Source organism: Oncorhynchus keta, chromosome 23 (genome assembly GCF_023373465.1).
Source record: "Oncorhynchus keta strain PuntledgeMale-10-30-2019 chromosome 23, Oket_V2, whole genome shotgun sequence".
Lineage (NCBI taxonomy): Eukaryota > Metazoa > Chordata > Actinopteri > Salmoniformes > Salmonidae > Oncorhynchus > Oncorhynchus keta.
Genome location: NC_068443.1, coordinates 13956195 through 13979470, shown reverse-complemented (window position 1 = coordinate 13979470; position 23276 = coordinate 13956195). Strand labels below are relative to the sequence as shown.

Below are 23276 nucleotides of genomic sequence, written 5' to 3'. Positions count from 1 at the left end.
GTAAATGGAATGGTATCAAACACCTGGAAACCATGTGTCTGATGTATTTGATACCATTCCACTGATTCCACTCCAGTCATTACCACAAACCCGTCCTCCCCAATTAAGGTGCCACCAACCTCCTGTGACACACACACTACAACCTCAAACCAGGCACACACACACACACACACACACACTCACTCGTTCACACAGTGACTCATGTTGTGTCGGTGGCATACACACATACTCAACTCACGCCTCTTGTCTGTGCAGGTAATATCTTGCTGGTGGATGGGACTGCATGTGGAGAGATAAAGATCACAGACTTTGGGCTGTCTAAGATCATGGATGATGACAACTATGGTGTGGACGGCATGGACCTCACCTCACAGGGAGCTGGCACATACTGGTGAGACACGACACACAACACATGACACACAAATAGTTATATTAGGTTTTTCTCTATTGTATATATATGTAAATGTAATATTGCTTTCTTCATGTTTTCCTCTTGTCCAGGTACCTTCCCCCAGAGTGTTTTGTAGTAGGCAAGGAGCCTCCTAAGATCTCTAACAAAGTGGACGTCTGGTCGGTCGGGGTCATCTTCTTCCAGTGCCTCTATGGACGGAAGGTAAGCACTCACACTCATTAGGGTACCTCTGAAGTGTACTCATTTTATTTTTCTCAGTGATCAGGGCCTAAAATTAACACCTGCCAAATGCGGGTAGATTTTGTCATTGGCGGGTAAGATGTCTTGGCATTGGCGGGTAAGACCAGCCACGATGGCGGGTGGTCAGGGCTTCACAGTTTGAGCATTTCACTCACATTTGTGAATTAAATGTATAGTCAAATAAATACTGCAGTAGTTGTTTTCAAAGTAAAAGTTGGTCTAATTTCTACTGAAATTAGACTTTGTCCTTGTGTTTCTTGGCTATTTCCATTGTTTTGTTCACAAGTGAGGTTGTTTTTGTGTATGTTTGAGTCTACTGCTAGGGAGAAAAGACAATGCTTCTACTAACTAGTCAGACTCAATCTCACAGGAACAAACATGACTGGAGGTTACCACGGTAACCCCCCTGCCCTTAAAGGGGCAGGTGAACATATTTGTCATCTGTGACACATCTGTCATCTGTGACATTTCGGTTAAAAGACTCAGGTCACAAAAAATGAAATTAAACAATACACCACATTACTTCCTATTAGTAATGCATTTATTGTTTTAGAAAAATTGCAAAGCATAAACATCTGTAATTTCTTGTAAAATAATTTACCACAGTGGTTGGTAGACCAAAAGGTGAATTTTAGGCCCAGTCAGTTATACCTCAGTTTTGTTTTAACTGTGTGTGTGTTCATGCAGCCATTTGGCCATAACCAGTCTCAGCAGGACATCCTTCAGGAGAACACCATCCTCAAAGCCACCGAGGTCCAGTTCCCTGCCAAGCCCCAGGCCAGCACAGAGGCCAAGGTGACTCATACTTACTCTGAATTGTACACTCGTCAGGACATGTCTGAATGTGACTAGGACAGACAAAGCATGATAAGCTGATCCATATTCTATAGATTAACTAACATCTCTCGCTCCATCTTCCTTCTCTATCTCTCCCTGTCAGGCGTTTATCCGGCGCTGTCTGGCCTACCGTAAGGAGGCTCGTTTCGACGTTCACCAGCTGGGCACTGACACGTACCTCCTCCCTCACATGAGACGCACCAACTCCTCAGGCTCCCTTCAGCCCGCCTCCTCCTCAATCTCCTCCTACTGAATGGCTGATGGACATGACTGACAGACCCACCGGTCAATCCTATAGCAGAACTGATCCTAATATGGGAAATGGAGTGGTGTTGGGTATTCAGAATCCCCCAGCCGCAGTGAAAGAGACGTGAATTTGTTTGGCTGAATAGAATGGAAGATACGTGAGATGGGGAAAGAGAAAGACAGAGTGGAGGTGGAGACACTGCTAATGTTTCCAAGTAGCTTTGCCGAAACGTTGCACTGTGTTCTGATCCTGAAGGTATACCTGCTTTACAGAGAGAGAGAGAGAGGAAGGAAGAGAATCTCTACCCCTTGTGCATGCCATTGGACATGCTGTGTCTGTTGCCATGGGGACTTAAGTGGGGCTAGGCCACACCCCTTGCTAATGTTGAACTGGGCTCTTATTGGTGGAGAGGTAAACTGTAAACAAAAAGCAACACGTTTAGTTGTTTATTATTTATCAGAAGTCCATTCCTAAATAGTCCACTAGCTTCTACTATAGAAGGCACTTCCTGTAGATCTGAAGGGATTGGATAGGCATTAAACTATCTCCACCTTGTGCCTGGATAGGCCAAGTGGAATGTTCTCCATATTGCTTAGACCTCTGCAGTCAGTTCAGATCTACACCAGTATGTTGGTGCTAGAGGTCGATTTCGGATGTGGCCAGAATAGATCAGTTGGTTTGCCAGACTCACAGTAAACCTTGGACTAAATTGCACTTATAATCAAGATGATTTGGTTTCATGGACATGACTTCTTGAAATAGTCCTGGACTAAGGCTACGTTTCAGTCCCAGACTGTCGGACAGAAGCTCATATTTAATATGTTCATAAAGTCACGTTTTTAGATCTTGAATCAAGAATGAAATCTACTCCTGGATTAATATAATCTGGCTGTGTGAAAGAAGTTGGTTTTAGGCAGTTTAGGTCCTCCGTGGATCCATCCCTCTACAATGTGCTGAGTGCTAGGCCTGTTCAGGCAATGACGTCTGTTTAGCAGAACACAATGAAACCATATAAGGATCAGCTTTATTGTAAAGATTAAGGTTTCAATACTCAAATCTGGAGGAAATTCAATGTACATTTCATGTGTAGGAGTGGCATATCTGCAATCTGTCTGTACAGGGGGTCAAACACTCAATGTACTGAACTCTCACTAGGCAGTGCCCCGTCTGCACCTGTTCTCAAATGAATAAAAGACAAAACGCCTAGAAACAGAATTCTCTTATTTCCCACTTTGCTTTGAAATTGTACCCTTCCCTTACTCTGTTTTATTGTCTATTTTACCTTCACGTTTTATATTGTAGATGGGAAATAACAGGTGAAACGTTGAGCACATGCAAAGCTTTAGCAAGTCCAACTCTTGGTTCCTCATGTCTCCTTGTTCATCTGTGCTACGAAATTATTTTTTTATTTTGCTGCTATGTAGATGTGGCTTTTAGTTAAGATCTATCTGTATGAGCTACCTCAGGTACAGATAGTGCAGACCCGTGCGAACAGGAACACTCTAGGGCCCTGAAGTGTATAGCCTACTCTTTAGTGGCCCTTTGAAGTGTACACGCCACTGTGGTGAGAAGAATATTGCTTCTGTATGCCAGGAGTTCCAATAACGTCAAACTGTTTTACCACAGCAATGTTTATTAGTAGTCTGGAAACCATGTGTTATATATAAAGTTGTATAAAACTGTTCGTGACATATATGAAGGAAAAGCGCAGTTTGATGAAGGCTTTCTTCTGTTCACTAACACTTTACTTGAAGTCTGTCATAAGGCCTGCGTAACACTGACATAACAGGTGTCATAAGGAGTTATTACAGCATATTGGTAGTGTACCGAATGTAAGTGTTTATATTGGAAGACTGTGGAGCGTTAAGCAGACCATAAAGCAGGAGCCACAGCAGTTGAACACCGTGTAAACTGGTTTCACCACTGTCTGATACATACAGATACGAGAATGAATGGGAGGCAATGTCAGGTCCTGTCATTCATATGCAATAAAGATTGCCCTACCAAGGTCGCTGCCTTTGGTTTGTGTGCATAATGTCTCCCACAGACAACACACGTTCATCTAGAAAAGTTTTTCCTGATCCAAGACTTGGATTGGTCAGTTACACCTGATGAAAGCATGGCAGACAGATGCCATTTGTCAAAAGGCTGGGAGGTCAGTTACAACCATATACTTGGATAACTTTGCATTGTTCCATTATGGCATCTGTGAGCATCTCCATTTTGAACTAGTCAACTTTCATCTACGAGATGGCAAAAAGGGTGCATACTGCCACCTAGAGTGTGTTGTTTGAACAGGTAAAAAGCCAAGGTTGGAGATTTACTGGTTACTTACTGGAGTTAAGGAATGTTTCCTCACTAGTTAAATTCATTGGCTGATCCCTCCTGATGACCTGGATGGAATTATGTGATCCTTCCTTAACCCATAGGAGGTGCCACCCAGTTGAAGTCCTCAATGGTGCTGCCCATACTAAAACAAGTCCTCTCTCTCTCTATAGTTACATGCTGGAAGATTGAAGAAGGCTTCTTCAGCATGTTGTCTAGTGAGTATAAACTCGTCAGGAGAGAAAGGGGGAAATGTAAGGCTGTGGATTGAGGGATTAGGAGAGGAGTGTCAGGACAGTCCAGGGGTAAGTGATGGTGTAATGTCAGTTCAGTCCAGGGTTCTCCACGGTAGTCTTATCTCTGGGTCCTCCTGGCTCTGAATGGACCTGAGCTCTAATGTCCATCTGGTTCCAGGTCCTTCTGAGCCCGTTCCTGCTCCCAACGATCTGGCTGCTCCTCCCTATTGCCACTGCAGAGCTCCCCGGCCCAGAGTCACTAGAGTCACCCTCCTCTGGAGGTTTGGAGCTTCTAGGCTTGGAGTGGGATGATCGAGAGAGCTGTGGTGGGGAGAAATTATATGACATAATATCACTATTACTGTAGTGACAGTTACATTATTTATATCACTTGTTCTATTAAATGTAGGCCTGCTAGTAGTTTAGTCATTAATTAATCAACTAATTAACTACCAGCCTTTCTACATATTGTGTGTGTGTGGTGAACGCTCACCTTTCTGATCCCCGTGATGGTGGTGAATGTTCCATGGTTGGGCTTACACCTGAAGTACCTGTTACCATGGAGACTGCCTTCATTCTCTCCGCCTAAAGTTGAATAGGAAGAGGTGTTACCAGGGCTGGCTCCAGGAATAAGCAACATAAGCGATCACCTAGGGCCCCGGGCAGCTAGGGGGCCCCCGAAGTAATAAATGTATAAGTTTTATTTAAAAAATTAGAAGCTCAGTCGAGGTCTCAACATACTGTTGAGAGTTAAAATTGTAGAACACACAAGGTGCAAGTTCAATATGTGTTTGTGCATCAGCAATCTTTTTCTTATGTCAGTCACTGGCCATGTCAGCTGACAATTTTTAGATTGGTACATTAATCTAGCCAGCTATCTAAACTTGTAATCATAGCCGAATACCGACTAGGTATGCAGGGCATGTGCCCAGGGGCCCTGAACTCCAAAGGACCCCCATTGAATTTGTTAGTCACTCACTCTGATACACTACATGACCAAAAGCATGTGGACACCTGCTCATCGAACATCTCATTCCAAAATAATGGGCATTAATATGGAGTTGGTCCCACCTTTGTTGCTATAACAGCCTCCACTCTTCTGGGAAGGTTTTCCACTAGATGTTGGAACATTTCTGCGGGGACTTGCTTCCATTCAGTCACAAGAGCATTAGTGAGGTTGGGCGATTAAGCCTGGCTTGCAGTCGGGGTTCTAATTAATCCCAAAGCTGTTCGATGGGGTGAGGTCAGGGCTCTGTGCAGTCCAGTTAAGTTCTTCCACACCGATCTACAAACCATTTCTGTATGGACCTCACTTTGTGCACGTGGGCATTGTCATGCTGAAACGGGAAAGGGCCTTCCCGAACTGTTGCCACAGAATCATCTAGAATGTTATTGCATGCTGTAGCGTTAAGATTCCCCTTCACTGCAACTAAGGGGCCTAGTCCGAACCACAAAACAGCCCCCAGACCATTATTACTCCACCAGTTGTTTTATTTATTTGTTACATGCGCGGAGTACGTAGACCTTATAGTGAAATGCTTACTTATAAGCCCTTAACTAACAATGCAGCTTTAAGAAAAATAAGTGTTAAGTAGAAAATAAAAGTATCAAATAATTCAACAGCAGCAGTAAAACAATAGTGAGGCTTTATGCAGGGGGTACCGGTGAACAGAGTCAATGTGGAGGCTATATACAGGGGGTACCAGGGAACAGAGTCAATGTGGAGGGTATATACAGGGGGTACCAGGGAACAGAGTCAATGTGGAGGCTATATACAGGGGGTACCAGGGAACAGAGTCAATGTGGAGGCTATATACAGGGGGTACCAGGGAACAGAGTTAATGTGGAGGCTATATACAGGGGGTACCAGGGAACAGAGTCAATGTGGAGGCTATATACAGGGGGTACCAGGGAACAGAGTGAATGTGGAGGCTATATACAGGGGGTACCAGGGAACAGAGTCAATGTGGAGGCTATATACAGGGGTACCAGGGAACAGAGTCAATGTGGAGGCTATACCAGGGAACAGACAGGCTATATACAGGGGTACCAGGGAACAGAGGAGGAATGTGGAGGCTATATACAGGGGTACCAGGGAACAGAACAGAGTCAATGTGGAGGCTATATACAGGGGTACCAGGGAACAGAGTCAATGTGGAGGCTATATACAGGGGGTACCAGGGAACAGAGTGAATGTGGAGGCTATATACAGGGGGTACCAGGGAACAGAGTGAATGTGGAGGCTATATACAGGGGGTACCAGGGAACAGAGTCAATGTGGAGGCTATATACAGGGGGTACCAGGGAACAGTCCACCTGGCCATGCTGCTGCTCCAGTTTCAACTGACCTGAGCCCTAGGACCGTGCCCCAGGACTACCTGACATGATGACTCCTTGCTGTCCCTAGTCCACCTGGCCATGCTGCTGCTCCAGTTTCAACTGTTCTGCCTTGTTATTATTCGACCATGCTGGTCATTTATGAACATTTGAACATCTTGGCCATGTTCTGTTATAATCTCCACCCGGCACAGCCAGAAGAGGACTGGCCACCCCACATAGCCTGGTTCCTCTCAGGTTTCTTCCTAGGTTTTGGCCTTTCTAGGGAGTTTTCCTAGCCACTGTGCTTCTACACCTGCAGCCCTTGCTGTTTGGGGTTTTAGGCTGGGTTTCTGTACAGCACTTTGAGATATCAGCTGATGTACGAAGGGCTATATAAATAAATTTGATTTGATTTGATGTGGAGGCTATATACAGGGGGTACCAGGGAACAGAGTCAATGTGGAGGGTATATACAGGGGGTACCAGGGAACAGAGTCAATGTGGAGGTTATATACAGGGGTACCAGGGAACAGAGTCCTGGAGGCTATATACAGGGGGTACCAGGGAACAGAGTCAATGTGGAGGTTTTACAGGGGGTACCAGGGAACAGAGTCAATGTGGAGGCTATATACAGGGGGTACCAGGGAACAGAGTGAATGTGGAGGCTATATACAGGGGGTACCAGGGAACAGAGTCAATGTGGAGGCTATATACAGGGGGTACCAGGGAACAGAGTGAATGTGGAGGCTATATACAGGGGGTACCAGGGAACAGAGTCAATGTGGAACCAGGGAACAGAGTGAATGTGGAGGCTATATACAGGGGGTACCAGGGAACAGAGTGAATGTGGAGGCTATATACAGGGGGTACCAGGGAACAGAGTCAATGTGGAACCAGGAACAGAGTGAATGTGGAGGCTATATACAGGGGTACCAGGGAACAGAGTGAATGTGGAGGCTATATACAGGGGTACCAGGGAACAGAGTCAATGTGGAGGCTATATACAGGGGTACCAGGGAACAGAGTGAATGTGGAACCAGGGAACAGAGTGAATGTGGAGGCTATATACAGGGGGTACCAGGGAACAGAGTGAATGTGGAGGCTATATACAGGGGGTACCAGGGAACAGAGTCAATGTGGAGGCTATATACAGGGGGTACCAGGGAACAGAGTCAATGTGGAGGCTATATACAGGGGGTACCAGGGAACAGAGTGAATGTGGAGGCTATATACAGGGGTACCAGGGAACAGAGTCAATGTGGGCTATATACAACCAGGGAACAGAGTGAATGTGGAGGCTATATACAGGGGTACCAGGGAACAGAGTGAATGTGGAGGCTATATACAGGGGGTACCAGGGAACAGAGTGAATGTGGAGGCTATATACAGGGGTACCAGGGAACAGAGTCAATGTGGAACCAGGGAACAGAGTGAATGTGGAGGCTATATACATGGGGGTACCAGGGAACAGAGTGAATGTGGAGGCTATATACAGGGGTACCAGGAACAGAGTCAATGTGGAGGCTATATACAGGGGGTACCAGGGAACAGAGTCAATGTGGAGGCTATATACAGGGGGTACCAGGGAACAGAGTGAATGTGGAGGCTATATACAGGGGGGTACCAGGAACAGAGTGAATGTGGAGGCTATATACAGGGGTACCAGGGAACAGAGTCAATGTGGAGGCTATATACAGGGGTACCAGGGAACAGTCAATGTGGAGGCTATATACAGGGGGTGGAACCAGGGAACAGAGTGAATGTGGAGGCTATATACAGGGGTACCAGGGAACAGAGTGAATGTGGAGGCTATATACAGGGGGTACCAGGGAACAGAGTGAATGTGGAGGCTATATACAGGGGGTACCAGGGAACAGAGTCAATGTGGAACCAGGGAACAGAGTGAATGTGGAGGCTATATACAGGGGGTACCAGGGAACAGAGTCAATGTGGAACCAGGGAACAGAGTGAATGTGGAGGCTATATACAGGGGGTACCAGGGAACAGAGTGAATGTGGAGGCTATATACAGGGGGTACCAGGGAACAGAGTCAATGTGGAACCAGGGAACAGAGTGAATGTGGAGGCTATATACAGGGGGTACCAGGGAACAGAGTGAATGTGGAGGCTATATACAGGGGGTACCAGGGAACAGAGTCAATGTGGAGGCTATATACAGGGGGTACCAGGGAACAGAGTGAATGTGGAACCAGGGAACAGAGTGAATGTGGAGGCTATATACAGGGGGTACCAGGGAACAGAGTGAATGTGGAGGCTATATACAGGGGGTACCAGGGAACAGAGTCAATGTGGAACCAGGGAACAGAGTGAATGTGGAGGCTATATACAGGGGGTACCAGGGAACAGAGTGAATGTGGAGGCTATATACAGGGGGTACCAGGGAACAGAGTCAATGTGGAGGCTATATACAGGGGGTACCAGGGAACAGAGTCAATGTGGAGGCTATATACAGGGGTACCAGGGAACAGAGTGAATGTGGAGGCTATATACAGGGGGTACCAGGGAACAGAGTCAATGGAGGAACCAGGGAACAGAGTGAATGTGGAGGCTATATACAGGGGTACCAGGGAACAGAGTGAATGTGGAGGCTATATACAGGGGTACCAGGGAACAGAGTCAATGTGGAGGCTATATACAGGGGTACCAGGGAACAGAGTGAATGTGGAGGCTATATACAGGGGGTACCAGGGAACAGAGTGAATGTGGAGGCTATATACAGGGGTACCAGGGAACAGAGTCAATGTGGAGGCTATATACAGGGGTACCAGGGAACAGAGTGAATGTGGAGGCTATATACAGGGGTACCAGGGAACAGAGTGAATGTGGAGGCTATATACAGGGGGTACCAGGGAACAGAGTAAATGTGGAGGCTATATACAGGGGTACCAGGGAACAGAGTGAATGTGGAGGCTATATACAGGGGGTACCAGGGAACAGAGTGAATGTGGAGGCTATATACAGGGGTACCAGGGAACAGTGAATGTCTAATGTGGAACCAGGGAACAGAGTGAATGTGGAGGCTATATACAGGGGTACCAGGGAACAGAGTGAATGTGGAGGCTATATACAGGGGTACCAGGGAACAGAGTCAATGTGGAACCAGGGAACAGAGTGAATGTGGAGGCTATATACAGGGGGTACCAGGGAACAGAGTGAATGTGGAGGCTATATACAGGGGTACCAGGGAACAGAGTGAATGTGGAGGCTATATACAGGGGTACCAGGAACAGAGTGAATGTGCAGGCTATATACAGGGGGTACCAGGGAACAGAGTGAATGTGGAGGCTATATACAGGGGGTACCAGGGAACAGAGTGAATGTGGAGGCTATATACAGGGGGTACCAGGGAACAGAGTGAATGTGGAGGCTATATACAGGGGTACCAGGGAACAGAGTGAATGTGGAGGCTATATACAGGGGGTACCAGGGAACAGAGTGAATGTGGAGGCTATATACAGGGGGTACCAGGGAACAGAGTGAATGTGGAGGCTATATACAGGGGGTACCAGGGAACAGAGTGAATGTGGAGGCTATATACAGGGGGTACCAGGGAACAGAGTGAATGTGGAGGCTATATACAGGGGGTACCAGAGAACAGAGTCAATGTGGAACCAGGGAACAGAGTGAATGTGGAGGCTATATACAGGGGGTACCAGGGAACAGAGTGAATGTGGAGGCTATATACAGGGGGTACCAGGGAACAGAGTCAATGTGGAGGCTATATACAGGGGGTACCAGGGAACAGAGTGAATGTGGAGGCTATATACAGGGGGTACCAGGGAACAGAGTGAATGTGGAGGCTATATACAGGGGGTACCAGGGAACAGAGTGAATGTGGAGGCTATATACAGGGGGTACCAGGGAACAGAGTGAATGTGGAGGCTATATACAGGGGGTACCAGGGAACAGAGTCAATGTGGAACCAGGGAACAGAGTGAATGTGGAGGCTATATACAGGGGGTACCAGGGAACAGAGTGAATGTGGAGGCTATATACAGGGGGTACCAGGGAACAGAGTCAATGTGGAGGCTATATACAGGGGGTACCAGGGAACAGAGTGAATGTGGAGGCTATATACAGGGGGTACCAGGGAACAGAGTGAATGTGGAGGCTATATACAGGGGTACCAGGGAACAGAGTCAATGTGGAGGCTATATACAGGGGGTACCAGGGAACAGAGTGAATGTGGAGGCTATATACAGGGGGTACCAGGGAACAGAGTGAATGTGGAGGCTATATACAGGGGGTACCAGGGAACAGAGTGAATGTGGAGGCTATATACAGGGGGTACCAGGGAACAGAGTGAATGTGGAGGCTATATACAGGGGGTACCAGGGAACAGAGTCAATGTGGAGGCTATATACAGGGGTACCAGGAACAGAGTGAATGTGGAGGCTATATACAGGGGGTACCAGGGAACAGAGTCAATGTGGAGGCTATATACAGGGGTACCAGGGAACAGAGTCAATGTGGAGGCTATATACAGGGGTACCAGGGAACAGAGTGAATGTGGAGGCTATATACAGGGGGTACCAGGGAACAGAGTCAATGTGGAGGCTATATACAGGGGTACCAGGGAACAGAGTCAATGTGGAGGCTATATACAGGGGGTACCAGGGAACAGAGTCAATGTGGAGGCTATATACAGGGGGTACCAGGAACAGAGTGAATGTGGAGGCTATATACAGGGGTACCAGGAACAGAGTCAATGTGGAGGCTATATACAGGGGTACCAGGGAACAGAGTGAATGTGGAGGCTATATACAGGGGGTACCAGGGAACAGAGTCAATGTGGAGGCTATATACAGGGGTACCAGGGAACAGAGTCAATGTGGAGGCTATATACAGGGGGTACCAGGGAACAGAGTCAATGTGGAGGCTATATACAGGGGTACCAGGGAACAGAGTCAATGTGGAGGCTATATACAGGGGTACCAGGAACAGAGTCAATGTGGAGGCTATATACAGGGGGTACCAGGGAACAGAGTGAATGTGGAGGCTATATACAGGGGGTACCAGGGAACAGAGTCAATGTGGAGGCTATATACAGGGGTACCAGGGAACAGAGTCAATGTGGAGGCTATATACAGGGGTACCAGGGAACAGAGTCAATGTGGAGGCTATATACAGGGGTACCAGGGAACAGAGTCAATGTGGAGGCTATATACAGGGGTACCAGGGAACAGAGTCAATGTGGAGGCTATATACAGGGGGTACCAGGGAACAGAGTGAATGTGGAGGCTATATACAGGGGGTACCAGGGAACAGAGTCAATGTGGAGGCTATATACAGGGGGTACCAGGGAACAGAGTCAATGTGGAACCAGGGAACAGAGTGAATGTGGAGGCTATATACAGGGGGTACCAGGGAACAGAGTCAATGTGGAACCAGGGAACAGAGTGAATGTGGAGGCTATATACAGGGGGTACCAGGGAACAGAGTCAATGTGGAACCAGGGAACAGAGTGAATGTGGAGGCTATATACAGGGGGTACCAGGGAACAGAGTGAATGTGGAGGCTATATACAGGGGGTACCAGGGAACAGAGTCAATGTGGAACCAGGGAACAGGGTGAATGTGGAGGCTATATACAGGGGGTACCAGGGAACAGAGTGAATGTGGAGGCTATATACAGGGGGTACCAGGGAACAGAGTCAATGTGGAACCAGGGAACAGAGTCAACTGTGGACGCTATATACAGGGGGTACCAGGGAACAGAGTCAATGTGGAACCAGGGAACAGAGTCAACTGTGGACGCTATATACAGGGGGAACCAGGGAACAGAGTCAATGTGGAGGCTATATACAGGGGGAACCAGGGAACAGAGTCAATGTGGAGGCTATATACAGGGGGTACCAGGGAACAGAGTCAATGTGGAGACTATATACAGGGGGTACCAGGGAACAGAGTCAATGTGGAGACTATATACAGGGGGTACCAGGGAACAGAGTCAATGTGGAGGCTATATACAGGGGGTACCAGGGAACAGAGTCAATGTGGAGGCTATATACAGGGGTACCAGGGAACAGAGTCAATGTGGAGGCTATATACAGGGGTACCAGGGAACAGAGTCAATGTGGAGGCTATATACAGGGGTACCAGGGAACAGAGTCAATGTGGAGGCTATATACAGGGGGTACCAGGGAACAGAGTCAATGTGGAGGCTATATACAGGGGTACCAGGGGTCAATGTGGAGGCTATATACCAGGGAACAGAGTCAATGTGGAGGCTATATACAGGGGTACCAGGAACAGAGTCAATGTGGAGGCTATATACAGGGGGTACCAGGGAACAGAGTCAATGTGGAGGCTATATACAGGGGGTACCAGGGAACAGAGTCAATGTGGAGGCTATATACAGGGGTACCAGGGAACAGAGTCAATGTGGAGGCTATATACAGGGGTACCAGGAACAGAGTCAATGTGGAGGCTATATACAGGGGGTACCAGGGAACAGAGTCAATGTGGAGGCTATATACAGGGGTACCAGGGAACAGAGTCAATGTGGAGGCTATATACAGGGGGTACCAGGGAACAGAGTGAATGTGGAATGTGGAACCAGGAACAGAGTGAATGTGGAGGCTATATACAGGGGTACCAGGGAACAGAGTGAATGTGGAGGCTATATACAGGGGGTACCAGGGAACAGAGTCAATGTGGAACCAGGGAACAGAGTGAATGTGGAGGCTATATACAGGGGGTACCAGGGAACAGAGTGAATGTGGAGGCTATATACAGGGGGTACCAGGGAACAGAGTCAATGTGGAACCAGGGAACAGAGTGAATGTGGAGGCTATATACAGGGGGTACCAGGGAACAGAGTGAATGTGGAGGCTATATACAGGGGGTACCAGGGAACAGAGTCAATGTGGAACCAGGGAACAGAGTGAATGTGGAGGCTATATACAGGGGGTACCAGGGAACAGAGTGAATGTGGAGGCTATATACAGGGGGTACCAGGGAACAGAGTGAATGTGGAGGCTATATACAGGGGGTACCAGGGAACAGAGTCAATGTGGAGGCTATATACAGGGGGTACCAGGGAACAGAGTGAATGTGGAGGCTATATACAGGGGGTACCAGGGAACAGAGTGAATGTGGAGGCTATATACAGGGGGTACCAGGGAACAGAGTCAATGTGGAGGCCATACCAGGGGTGGAGGCTATATACAGGTACCAGGAACAGAGTGAATGTGGAGGCTATATACAGGGGGTACCAGGGAACAGAGTGAATGTGGAGGCTATATACAGGGGTACCAGGGAACAGAGTCAATGTGGAGGCTATATACAGGGGTACCAGGGAACAGAGTCAATGTGGAGGCTATATACAGGGGGTACCAGGGAACAGAGTCAATGTGGAGGCTATATACAGGGGTACCAGGGAACAGAGTCAATGTGGAGGCTATATACAGGGGGTACCAGGGAACAGAGTCAATGTGGAGGCTATATACAGGGGGTACCAGGAACAGAGTCAATGTGGAGGCTATATACAGGGGGTACCAGGGAACAGAGTCAATGTGGAGGCTATATACAGGGGGTACCAGGGAACAGAGTCAATGTGGAGGCTATATACAGGGGGTACCAGGGAACAGAGTCAATGTGGAGGCTATATACAGGGGGTACCAGGAACAGAGTCAATGTGGAGGCTATATACAGGGGGTACCAGGGAACAGAGTCAATGTGGAGGCTATATACAGGGGGTACCAGGGAACAGAGTCAATGTGGAGGCTATATACAGGGGGTACCAGGGAACAGAGTCAATGTGGAGGCTATATACAGGGGGTACCAGGGAACAGAGTGAATGTGGAGGCTATATACAGGGGGTACCAGGGAACAGAGTCAATGTGGAGGCTATATACAGGGGGTACCAGGGAACAGAGTGAATGTGGAGGCTATATACAGGGGGTACCAGGGAACAGAGTGAATGTGGAGGCTATATACAGGGGGTACCAGGGAACAGAGTCAATGTGGAGGCTATATACAGGGGGTACCAGGGAACAGAGTCAATGTGGAGGCTATATACAGGGGGAACCAGGGAACAGAGACAATGTGGAGGCTATATACAGGGGGTACCAGGGAACAGAGTCAATGTGGAGGCTATATACAGGGGGTACCAGGGAACAGAGTCAATGTGGAGGCTATATACAGGGGGTACCAGGGAACAGAGTCGATGTGTAGGCTATATACAGGGGGAACCAGGGAACAGAGTCAATGTGGAGGCTATATATAGGGGGTACCGGTACAGAGTCGATGTGGAGGCTATATACAGGGGGTACCGGTACAGTCAATGTGGAGGCTATATACAGGGGGTACCGGTACAGAGTCAATGTGCAGGGGCACCAGTTAGTCGAGGTAATATGTAGGTAGAGTTAGTAACTATACATAGATAATAAACAAAGAGTAGCAGTAGTGTAAGAATGGGGGGGGCAATGCAAATAGTCTGGGTAGTAGTCTGTGACTAGGGTGGCTGGAGTCTGACAATGTGGAGGTTATATACAGGGGGTACCAGCCTGGCAGAGAGATCTTGGATGGAGAAGCTATATACAGGGGTACCAGTGGAATAGGTCGTGGAGGCTATACTCTGTAGTACCAGGGAACAGAGTCAATGTGGAGGCTATACCAGGCAGTGATGCAGGGAACATGAATCGATGGTGCATCTGTAGAACAGGAGGATCCAGGATCCATACCAGATCTTTTCGGTCTCAGAGTCTGAGGGGGAACAGGTTTTGTCAATGTGAGGCTTTATGACTGGGTACAGTGTTTGGACAATGATAGTTTGTTGGTGATGTGGACACCAAGGAACTTGAAGCTCTCAACCTACTCCACTACAGCCCCATTGATGAGAAAGGGGACGTGCTCAGTCCTCCTTTTCCTGTAGTCCATAGTCATCTCCTTTGTCTTGATCACATTGAGGGAGAGGTTGTTGTCCTTGCACCACACGGCCAGGTCTCTGACCTCCTCCCTCCCCTATAGGCTGTCTCATTGTTGTCGGTGATCAGGCCTACCACTGTTGTCATCGGGAAACTTGAGTGCTGGGGTCGTGCCTGGCCATGCAGTCATGAGTGGACAGGGAGTGAAGGAGGGGACAGGGAGTGCAGGAGGGGACTGAGCACACACCCGAAGGGCCCCCCGTGTTGAGGATCAGTGTGGCGGATGTGTTGTTACCTACCCTTACCACCTGGGGGCGGCCCATCAGGAAGTCCAGGATCCAGTTGCAGAGGGAAGTGTTTAGTTCTTAGCTTAGTGATGAGGTTTGAGGGCACGATGGTGTTAAAAGTTGAGCTGTAGTCAATGAATAGCATTCTCACATAGGTGTTTGTTTTGTCCAGGTGGGAAAGGGCAGTGTTGAGTGAAATAGAGATTGCATCATCTGTGGATCTGTTGAGTTGGTATGCAAATTGGAGTGGGTCTAGGTTTTCTGGGATAATGCTGTTGGTGTAAGCCATGACCAGCTTTTCAAAGCACTTCATGGCTACAGACGTGAGTGCTACGAGTCGGTAGTCATTTAGGCAGGTTACCTTAGTGTTCTTGGGCACAGGGACTATGGTGGTCTGCTTGAAACATGTTGGTATTACAGACAGGTTGAAAATGTCAGAGAAGACACGTGCCAGTTGGTCAACGCATGCTGGTTATCCATCTGGCCCTGCGGCCTTGTGAATGTTGACCTGTTTAAAGGTCTTACATCGGCTGTGGAGAGCTTGATATCAGTCGTCAAAAACAGCTGATGCTCTCATGCATGTTTCAGTGTTACTTGCCTCAAAGTGTACACAGAAGTAATTTAGCTCATCTGGTAGACTCGTGTTACTGGGCAGCTTGCGGCTGCGCTTCCATTTGTAGTCTGTTGTAGTTTGCAAGCCCTGCCACATCCGACGATCGGAGCCAGTGTAGTACGATTCAGTCTTAGTCCTATATTGACGTTTTGCCCATTTGATGGTTCGTCGGAGGGCATCGCGGAATATCTTACAAGCTTCCGGGTTGGAGTCACGCTCCATGAAAGCGGCAGCTCTACCCTTTAGCTCAGTGCGGATGTTGCCTGTAATCCATGGCTTCTGATTGGGTTATGTACGTATGGTCACTGTGGGGACGACGTCATCGATGTTGTTATTAATGAAGCCAGTGACTGATGTGGTGTACTCCTCAATGCCATTGGAAGAATCCCGGAACTTATTCCAGTCTGTGCTAGCAAAACAGTCTGGTAGCTTAGCATCTGCCTCGTCTGGCCACTTTTTTATTGTTCCGAGTCACTGGTGCTTCCTGCTTTAATTTTAGCTTGTAAGCAGGAATCGGGAGGATAGACTTATGGTCAGATTTGCCAAATAGAGGGCGAGGGAGATTTTTGTAAGCGTCTGTGTGTGGAGTAAAGGTGGTCAAGAGTTGTTTCCTTCTGGTTGAACATTTAACAAGCCGGTCGAAATTAGGTAAACCGGTTTCCCTCATTGAGTGCGGTCTTAGTGCAAGCATCGGGTTGTGGTAGTAAATAGCTACGAAGAATATAGATAAACTCTTTGTAAATAGTGTCGTCTACAGCTTATCATGAGATACTCTACCTCAGGTGAGCAAAACCTCGAGACTTCCTTAGATTTTGTGCACCAGCTGTTTACAAATATACATAGACCACCACCCCTTGTCTTACCAGTGGTCGCTGTTCTATCCAGCTGAAAAAGCGTAAAACCCACCAGCTGTATGTTATTCATGTCGTTGTTCAGCCACAACTTGGTGAAACATAAGATATTCCAGTTTTTAATGTCCCGTTGGTAGGATATACGTGATCGTAGTTTGTCTATTTTATTATCCATTGATTGTACGTTGGCTAATAGGACCGATGGTAAAGGGAGATTACCCACTGGCTGTCGTACCCTTACAAGACACCCAGACCTCCATCCCCAATATCTCTGTCCCTTTCTCTTGCGAATGATGGGGATTAGGGCCTTGTCAGGCATCTTAAGTAAATCCTTGTGTCCGACTTGTTAAAGAAAACGTATTCCTCCAGTACGGGGTGAATAATCGCTGGCCTGATATCTAGAAGCTCTTTTCAGCCCCCCAAAAAAACACATTAGCACAATTGGTTAGGGGACCGTAAAAATGCAGCCATCTCCTCCAGTGCCATTCATTATGCATTGGGACAGGTAGTGTTCTCATGGCATCCGCCAAACCCAGATTTGTCCGTCGGACAGCCAGATGGTGAAGCGTGATTGATCACTCCAGAGAACGCGTTTCCACTGCTCCAGAGTCTAATGGCGTGAGTTTTACACCACTCCAGCCGACATTTGGCATTGTGCATGGTGATCTCAGTCTTGTGTGCAGCTGCTAGGCCATGGAAACCTATTTTAGGATGCTCCTGACAAACAGTTACTGTGCTGACGTTGCTTCCAGAGGCAGTTTGTAACTCGGTAGTGAGTGTTGCAGCCGAGAACAGACACTTTACACACTTCAGCAGTCACGTTCTGTTAGCTTGTGTGGCCTAATACTTTGCGGCTGAGCCGTTGTTGCTCCTAGATGTTTCCACTTCACAATAACAGCACTTACAGTTGACCGGGGCAGAAAATTTGACGAACTGACTTGTTTTGCCCGCGTGGTGGTGGGCCCCTAAAAGGCTAGAGCCACGAACATCACAAGGGGCATACATCTGAAGCATCTGTTTAGAAGCCCCACTCACCACCAAATATGGTGATGAGAGGAAGTCCAGTGGCGAGAAGTGGGAGGAGATGAAACTTGACCGACATTGCTAATTTTTATCATCGATGAAACATTCAATCTCAATACAGTTTTCTGTTTACAAAACGAGAATCTGTTAAGAACTAAGAGCAAAGTTTATAGACTTAACCCTTTCCCAAAGTTTTTTTTAAATTGCACTGTTTTAGGAGTGCAAGGGTGAATTGAGTTATTGCACACTCACACTTCAGAGTAGGCGGCACGCCTAATGAAAATATGCAACTATGCTTCATTTGCTCCCATTGGAAATGACACCAATGATAAATCTTTGGGTTAGGTTCAATCAGATTGAGAATTTTTACATCCACATAGCGTTGTTTTGGCTGTGTGTGGTGGTAGAACTGCGTTAGAGCTGTCAAACCCACAAGCGGCTCGTTGCGTTACCTTATCACGGATACTGCCGTTGGAATGCCACCAAACCCCACGCGGCTATAATCTGACAAATCTCAAACAACTGCATTAGAAGTTCATACAGCCTCATTACAAGTTCAAACACTCCAACTTGACGGATAAATCACACCATCCAAATGTTATTGGTCGTATAAACATATTTAGCAGATGTTATTGCGGGTTTAACGAATTGCTTGTGTTCCTAGCTCCAACAGTGCAGTAGTATCTAACAATACACATCAATACCCACAAATCTAAAAATAAAAGGTAATTAAGAAATATAGGACGAGCGATGTCAGAGTGTGTGTGTGTGTGCATATACAGTTGAAGTCGGAAGTTTACATACACTTAGGTTGGAGTCATTAATACTCCTTTTTCAACAACTCAACAAATGTCTTGTTAACAAACTATAGTTTTGGCAAGTCGGTTAGGACAAGTAATTTTTCCAACAATTGTTTACAGACAGATGCATTCACTGTATCGCAATTCCAGTGGGTCAGAAATTTACAGTTGACTGTGCCTTTACACAGCTTGGAAAATTCCAGAAAATTATTTACCTACACCTTAGTCAAATACATTTAAACTCAGTTTTTCACAATTCCTGACATTTAATCCTCGAAAAAAATTCCCTGTCTTAGGTCATTTGGGATCACCATTATTTTAATAATGTGAAATGTCAGAATAATATTTGAAATTATGAATTATTTCATATTTTATTTCTTTCATCACATTCCCAGTGGGTCAGACGTTTACATACACTCAATTAGTATTTGGTAGCATTGCCTTTAAATTGTTTCACTTGGGTCAAACGTTTTGGGTAGCCTTCCACAAGCTTCCCACAATAAGTTGGGTGAATTTTGGCCCATTCCTCCTGACAGAGCTGGTGTAACTGAGTCAGGTGTGTAGGCCTCCTTGCTCGCACTCATTTTCAGTTCTGCCCACACATTTTCTATAGGATTGAGGTCAGGGCTTTGTGATGGCCACTCCAATACCTTGACTTTGTTGTCCTTAAGTCATTTTGCCACAACTTTGGAAGTATGCTTGCGGGCGGTGCAGTTGCCGTACCAGGTGGTGATACAGCACGACAGGATACTCTCAATGGTGCATCTGTAAAAGTTTGAGGGTCTTTGGGGCCAAGTCCAATTTCTTCAGCCTCCTTAGGATGAAGAGGCACTGTTGAGCCTTCGTGTCCACTCTGTCTATGTGGGTGGACCATTTCAAGTTGTCAGTGGTGTACGCCCAGGAACCTGAAGCTTTCAACCTTCTCCACTGCAGCCCCGTCAATGTGGATGGGGTTATGCTCCCTCTGCTGTCTCCGGAAGTCCACCATCAGCTCCTTCATTTTGTTGACATTGAGGGAGAGGTTATTTTCCTTGCACCACTCTGCCAGGGCCCTCAACTCCTTCCTGTAGGCTCTCGTCGATGGTAATCAGGCCTACCACTGTTGTGTCGTCTGTAAACTTGATGATTGGGTTGGAGGCGTGCATGGCCACGCAGTCATGGGAGCACATGAGAGGCTGGGCACGCACCGTTGTAGGGCCCCCGTGTTGAGGATCAGTATACTGGAGGTGTTGTTTGTGTACCTTCACCACCTGGGGGAGGCCCGTCAGGAAGTCCAGGACCCATTTTCACAGGGCGGGGTTCAGACCTAGGGCCCGAGCTTAATGATGAGCTTGGAGGGTACTATGGTGTTGAATGCTGAGCTACAGTCAATGAACAACTTTCTTACATAGGTATTCCTCTTGTCCAGATGGGAAAAGGCAGTGTGCAGTGCGATGGCGATTGCATCGTCTGTGGATCTATCGAGGCAAATTGCAGTGGGTCTCGGGTGCATGAAAACATGCATTAGCCTAACATCAATGGTTTGATATTTGAGAATAATTATTTCTAACATCGATAGAGCCTAACATTTCTAGCACTGTTTTGAACTAACACAGTAGGGATAATAAGGGGGTGTTTGGTACAGAAAAGAGCAGCCGCTCACCTATATGTCAGCTTATACCACAGTTACACCGCCAAAACATCTGCTATGCGGATGTCGACCAATGCTGGTTAATGCTCGATCTGATCGAATCCAGGCCTTATTTACTAGTATCTTTGGTGTTACTGTCACATTTGTCATGGTGATGAGAATGCCAGATATTCACACACACCATAAACACACACACTAACTCACTGGCTGTGTCCAATTCCACTCCTATATAGATGTCTGTAGACTCAGTGTTTTCCAGTGGTCCGATGAACCTCACAGCTCCTCTTCTCCTCTCCTCTCCTCTCCTCCTCCCCTCCAGCACTACACGGTCATTCACACACAGGCGGTGCTTCTTCCTGTTATGCACATACATGCACGAACGGACACACAGTTAAGTTCTTTAAATCACAATTATTGTGAAATGAGTCATTAATACAGTATAATACGGTAATACAGAGAAGAGAAACTAAAGCAAGAATAGAAGTGTACCCGGTGGTTAATGCCCTGGGTTCCAGCCCTCCTGCTGCTTGGACTGTGGACGAGGAGTCAGGATAGTCTGGGGCCAGACACCACCTCTCCTCCTCTTTTGTCTCCTCCATCTCTCCCCTCAGAGGTCCACATGAGGCACTTCTCCTTAGGACATTCTCTCTTTTCTGCTCACAAACAACAACAATAACAATGACCAAAAACAAACTACCACAAAAACAGCTCATCATAAAGTCTGTGACATCCTCATGTGTCCATTGTGAAGTATGATAATGAGGTCCAGCCTTCAGCGTGTGTTTTCGGTCCGATGTCTGTCCACCCTGCTCAGACGACAGGTTGCCCTTCTCCCTCCTCCTGACTGAAACACAAACAACGTCCTGACATGGTGAGCACACAGCAAAGACAGACTGAAGCTTCACATTCTCCTTGGTCATAATTGCTATGAATAAAACAGACCTTCCAATTCAAAGCACTGCTTCATTATGTAAAACGATTTACACCTCTTTCTCTGGGAATGCTGTCACTATGGGAGGAGTGAGGCATGATGGGTAAGGGTTGTGATCCCAGGGCTTCTTCTACAGAGGGTAGAGTAAGACTGTTGTCTTCTTGTCTCCTTTCTCCCCCTCTCTTCTTCACCCTCTCATCTCCTCTCCTGCCTTCCTTTCCTCTCCTCTCCTTTTCTCCCGGGTCCTCCTTCTCACACTCTTTCACACAGGGCAGAACTGCTGTCTGACACACAGAGCGAGAGGGTGGGGTTGTTTGTGTGTATACCTTTACGTGAGTGTTGACTTGTGAGAGAGATCATGTATGCCATACATACCTGTCTCCTCTGAGGGGTGAGGTTGTGAAGGGGGACCAGAGGAGGGAGGCAGGGGGTGTGGTGCTAAAGGATAGAGGGGGGAGGCAGGGGGGTGTGGTGTTAGAGCACAGGCTGCCCCTCCCAGAACTGTATAAGGAGGACACACTGGGGGAGACACTGGCTGGGGGAGAGTGGAGGTAGGGGGAGGAGGTGGCGAGAGAGACGGAGGGGAGGCAGGAGAAGGGAGAGGTGGAGTTGGTCTGGGATCTGTTGGAATCTGAGGGACCCACGGGAGCAGCCGGAGCAGTGGACAGAGAGCACATCAGCTCCTCTATTCGGGCCCTTTGGACCTCTACGGTCCTGTGCAGACTAAGATATGAGAGGAGGCACACAAACACAGCAGAGTTAAGCAAAGGTCAGACAAACTCAACCGAAACAGTAAATGGTTAACTTTCTCATGGAGGAGGCAGCTGAAAAGTGCTGTGAATCAGACATGTGACAGTGGGAATTTGTTTGATACAACAGGCCTATGGTTCTCACCGTTGATTCTCGCGCAGTATCTCGGCTATACCCGAGCACAGGTGCACTGCACCTCTCCTCGAACCATTGATGAAGAACAGTACAGCTTGCGAGGCGACCTCCTTGTCCTCCTCAAGACCCCCTGACGAACTGCCCACTTGGTATAGGAAGGCAGAAATACTACAGTAGTAGAAACTATTTGTCAATCACTTTATTACCTTTATTCAGTGGTTTTGTAGCAATTATTACAGCACAGCAAACAAATTGTCCCCATCACAGGTGTCCCTATTAAAAAATGACAAGCAATATCGAATGTAGGCTACTTTACCAGTTTGACATGGTTTAGTGACGTCAACTTTAATCAAAGCTTTCTTAGTCAAAGAAAAGCATAACTTCCAAAGCTGTAGCCTAGGTACCCGTGCGAGTCCCACCACGACTGAGTGAGCTCCAAATCATTGTTTCCATACCTGTCTGGGACGTACGCGAGTCTAGGTCCGAATCCAACGACCAGGTTCGGTTTCTACTGCGCTCGCGACCACTCATATCCCAGTTCTCTCAATAACAAATGTCTATTGATTTGTTATTGTACTACTCTACTGTAAGCCATGTGTTGCGTTTTTTCACTAACCCTAGCCGACGTAACGCCACTTGGGGTGCGTAACACCAAATGGAACGCACAGGTGCGCTAGGTTGGCTCACAATAGTACAGATAGCGTCATGCTTTCTTGGTGAGGGTTTTAGGCTATAATTACTGTAATACGCT

The 23276-nt window shown here is 47.4% G+C and overlaps 2 protein-coding genes across 6 annotated transcripts in view; one reads left to right on the top strand and one right to left on the bottom strand.

The window, feature by feature from the left end:
* Positions 1-3747, top strand: part of LOC118379027 (serine/threonine-protein kinase tousled-like 1-B) — a 20880-nt gene extending 17133 nt beyond the window's left edge. For both annotated transcript variants that reach the window (XM_035766031.2, XM_035766030.2), the window contains 4 exons: positions 256-391; positions 502-613; positions 1340-1447; positions 1593-3747. In XM_035766031.2, the coding sequence (XP_035621924.1) occupies positions 256-391; positions 502-613; positions 1340-1447; positions 1593-1742 (506 nt within the window). In that variant the 3' untranslated portion in view covers positions 1743-3747. The remainder of the gene's footprint in view (positions 1-255; positions 392-501; positions 614-1339; positions 1448-1592) is intronic.
* On the bottom strand, positions 1985-23276 carry LOC118377269 (CAP-Gly domain-containing linker protein 4-like). Of its 4 annotated transcripts, none has more exons than XM_052476464.1 (9): positions 22981-23276; positions 22535-22670; positions 22016-22363; positions 21652-21924; positions 21480-21553; positions 21199-21362; positions 20914-21065; positions 4791-4882; positions 1985-4618 (listed from the first exon to the last, which is right to left on the bottom strand). In XM_052476464.1, exons 4-9 carry the CDS (start codon positions 21674-21676, stop codon positions 4385-4387), a joined length of 741 nt encoding a protein of 246 aa, XP_052332424.1. In that variant the 5' UTR covers positions 21677-21924; positions 22016-22363; positions 22535-22670; positions 22981-23276; the 3' UTR covers positions 1985-4384. The 4 variants fall into 4 exon arrangements, with proteins under 4 accessions (XP_052332424.1, XP_052332423.1, XP_052332422.1 ...); XM_052476463.1 differs by having other exon boundaries at positions 21696-21924; XM_052476462.1 differs by having other exon boundaries at positions 21199-21553.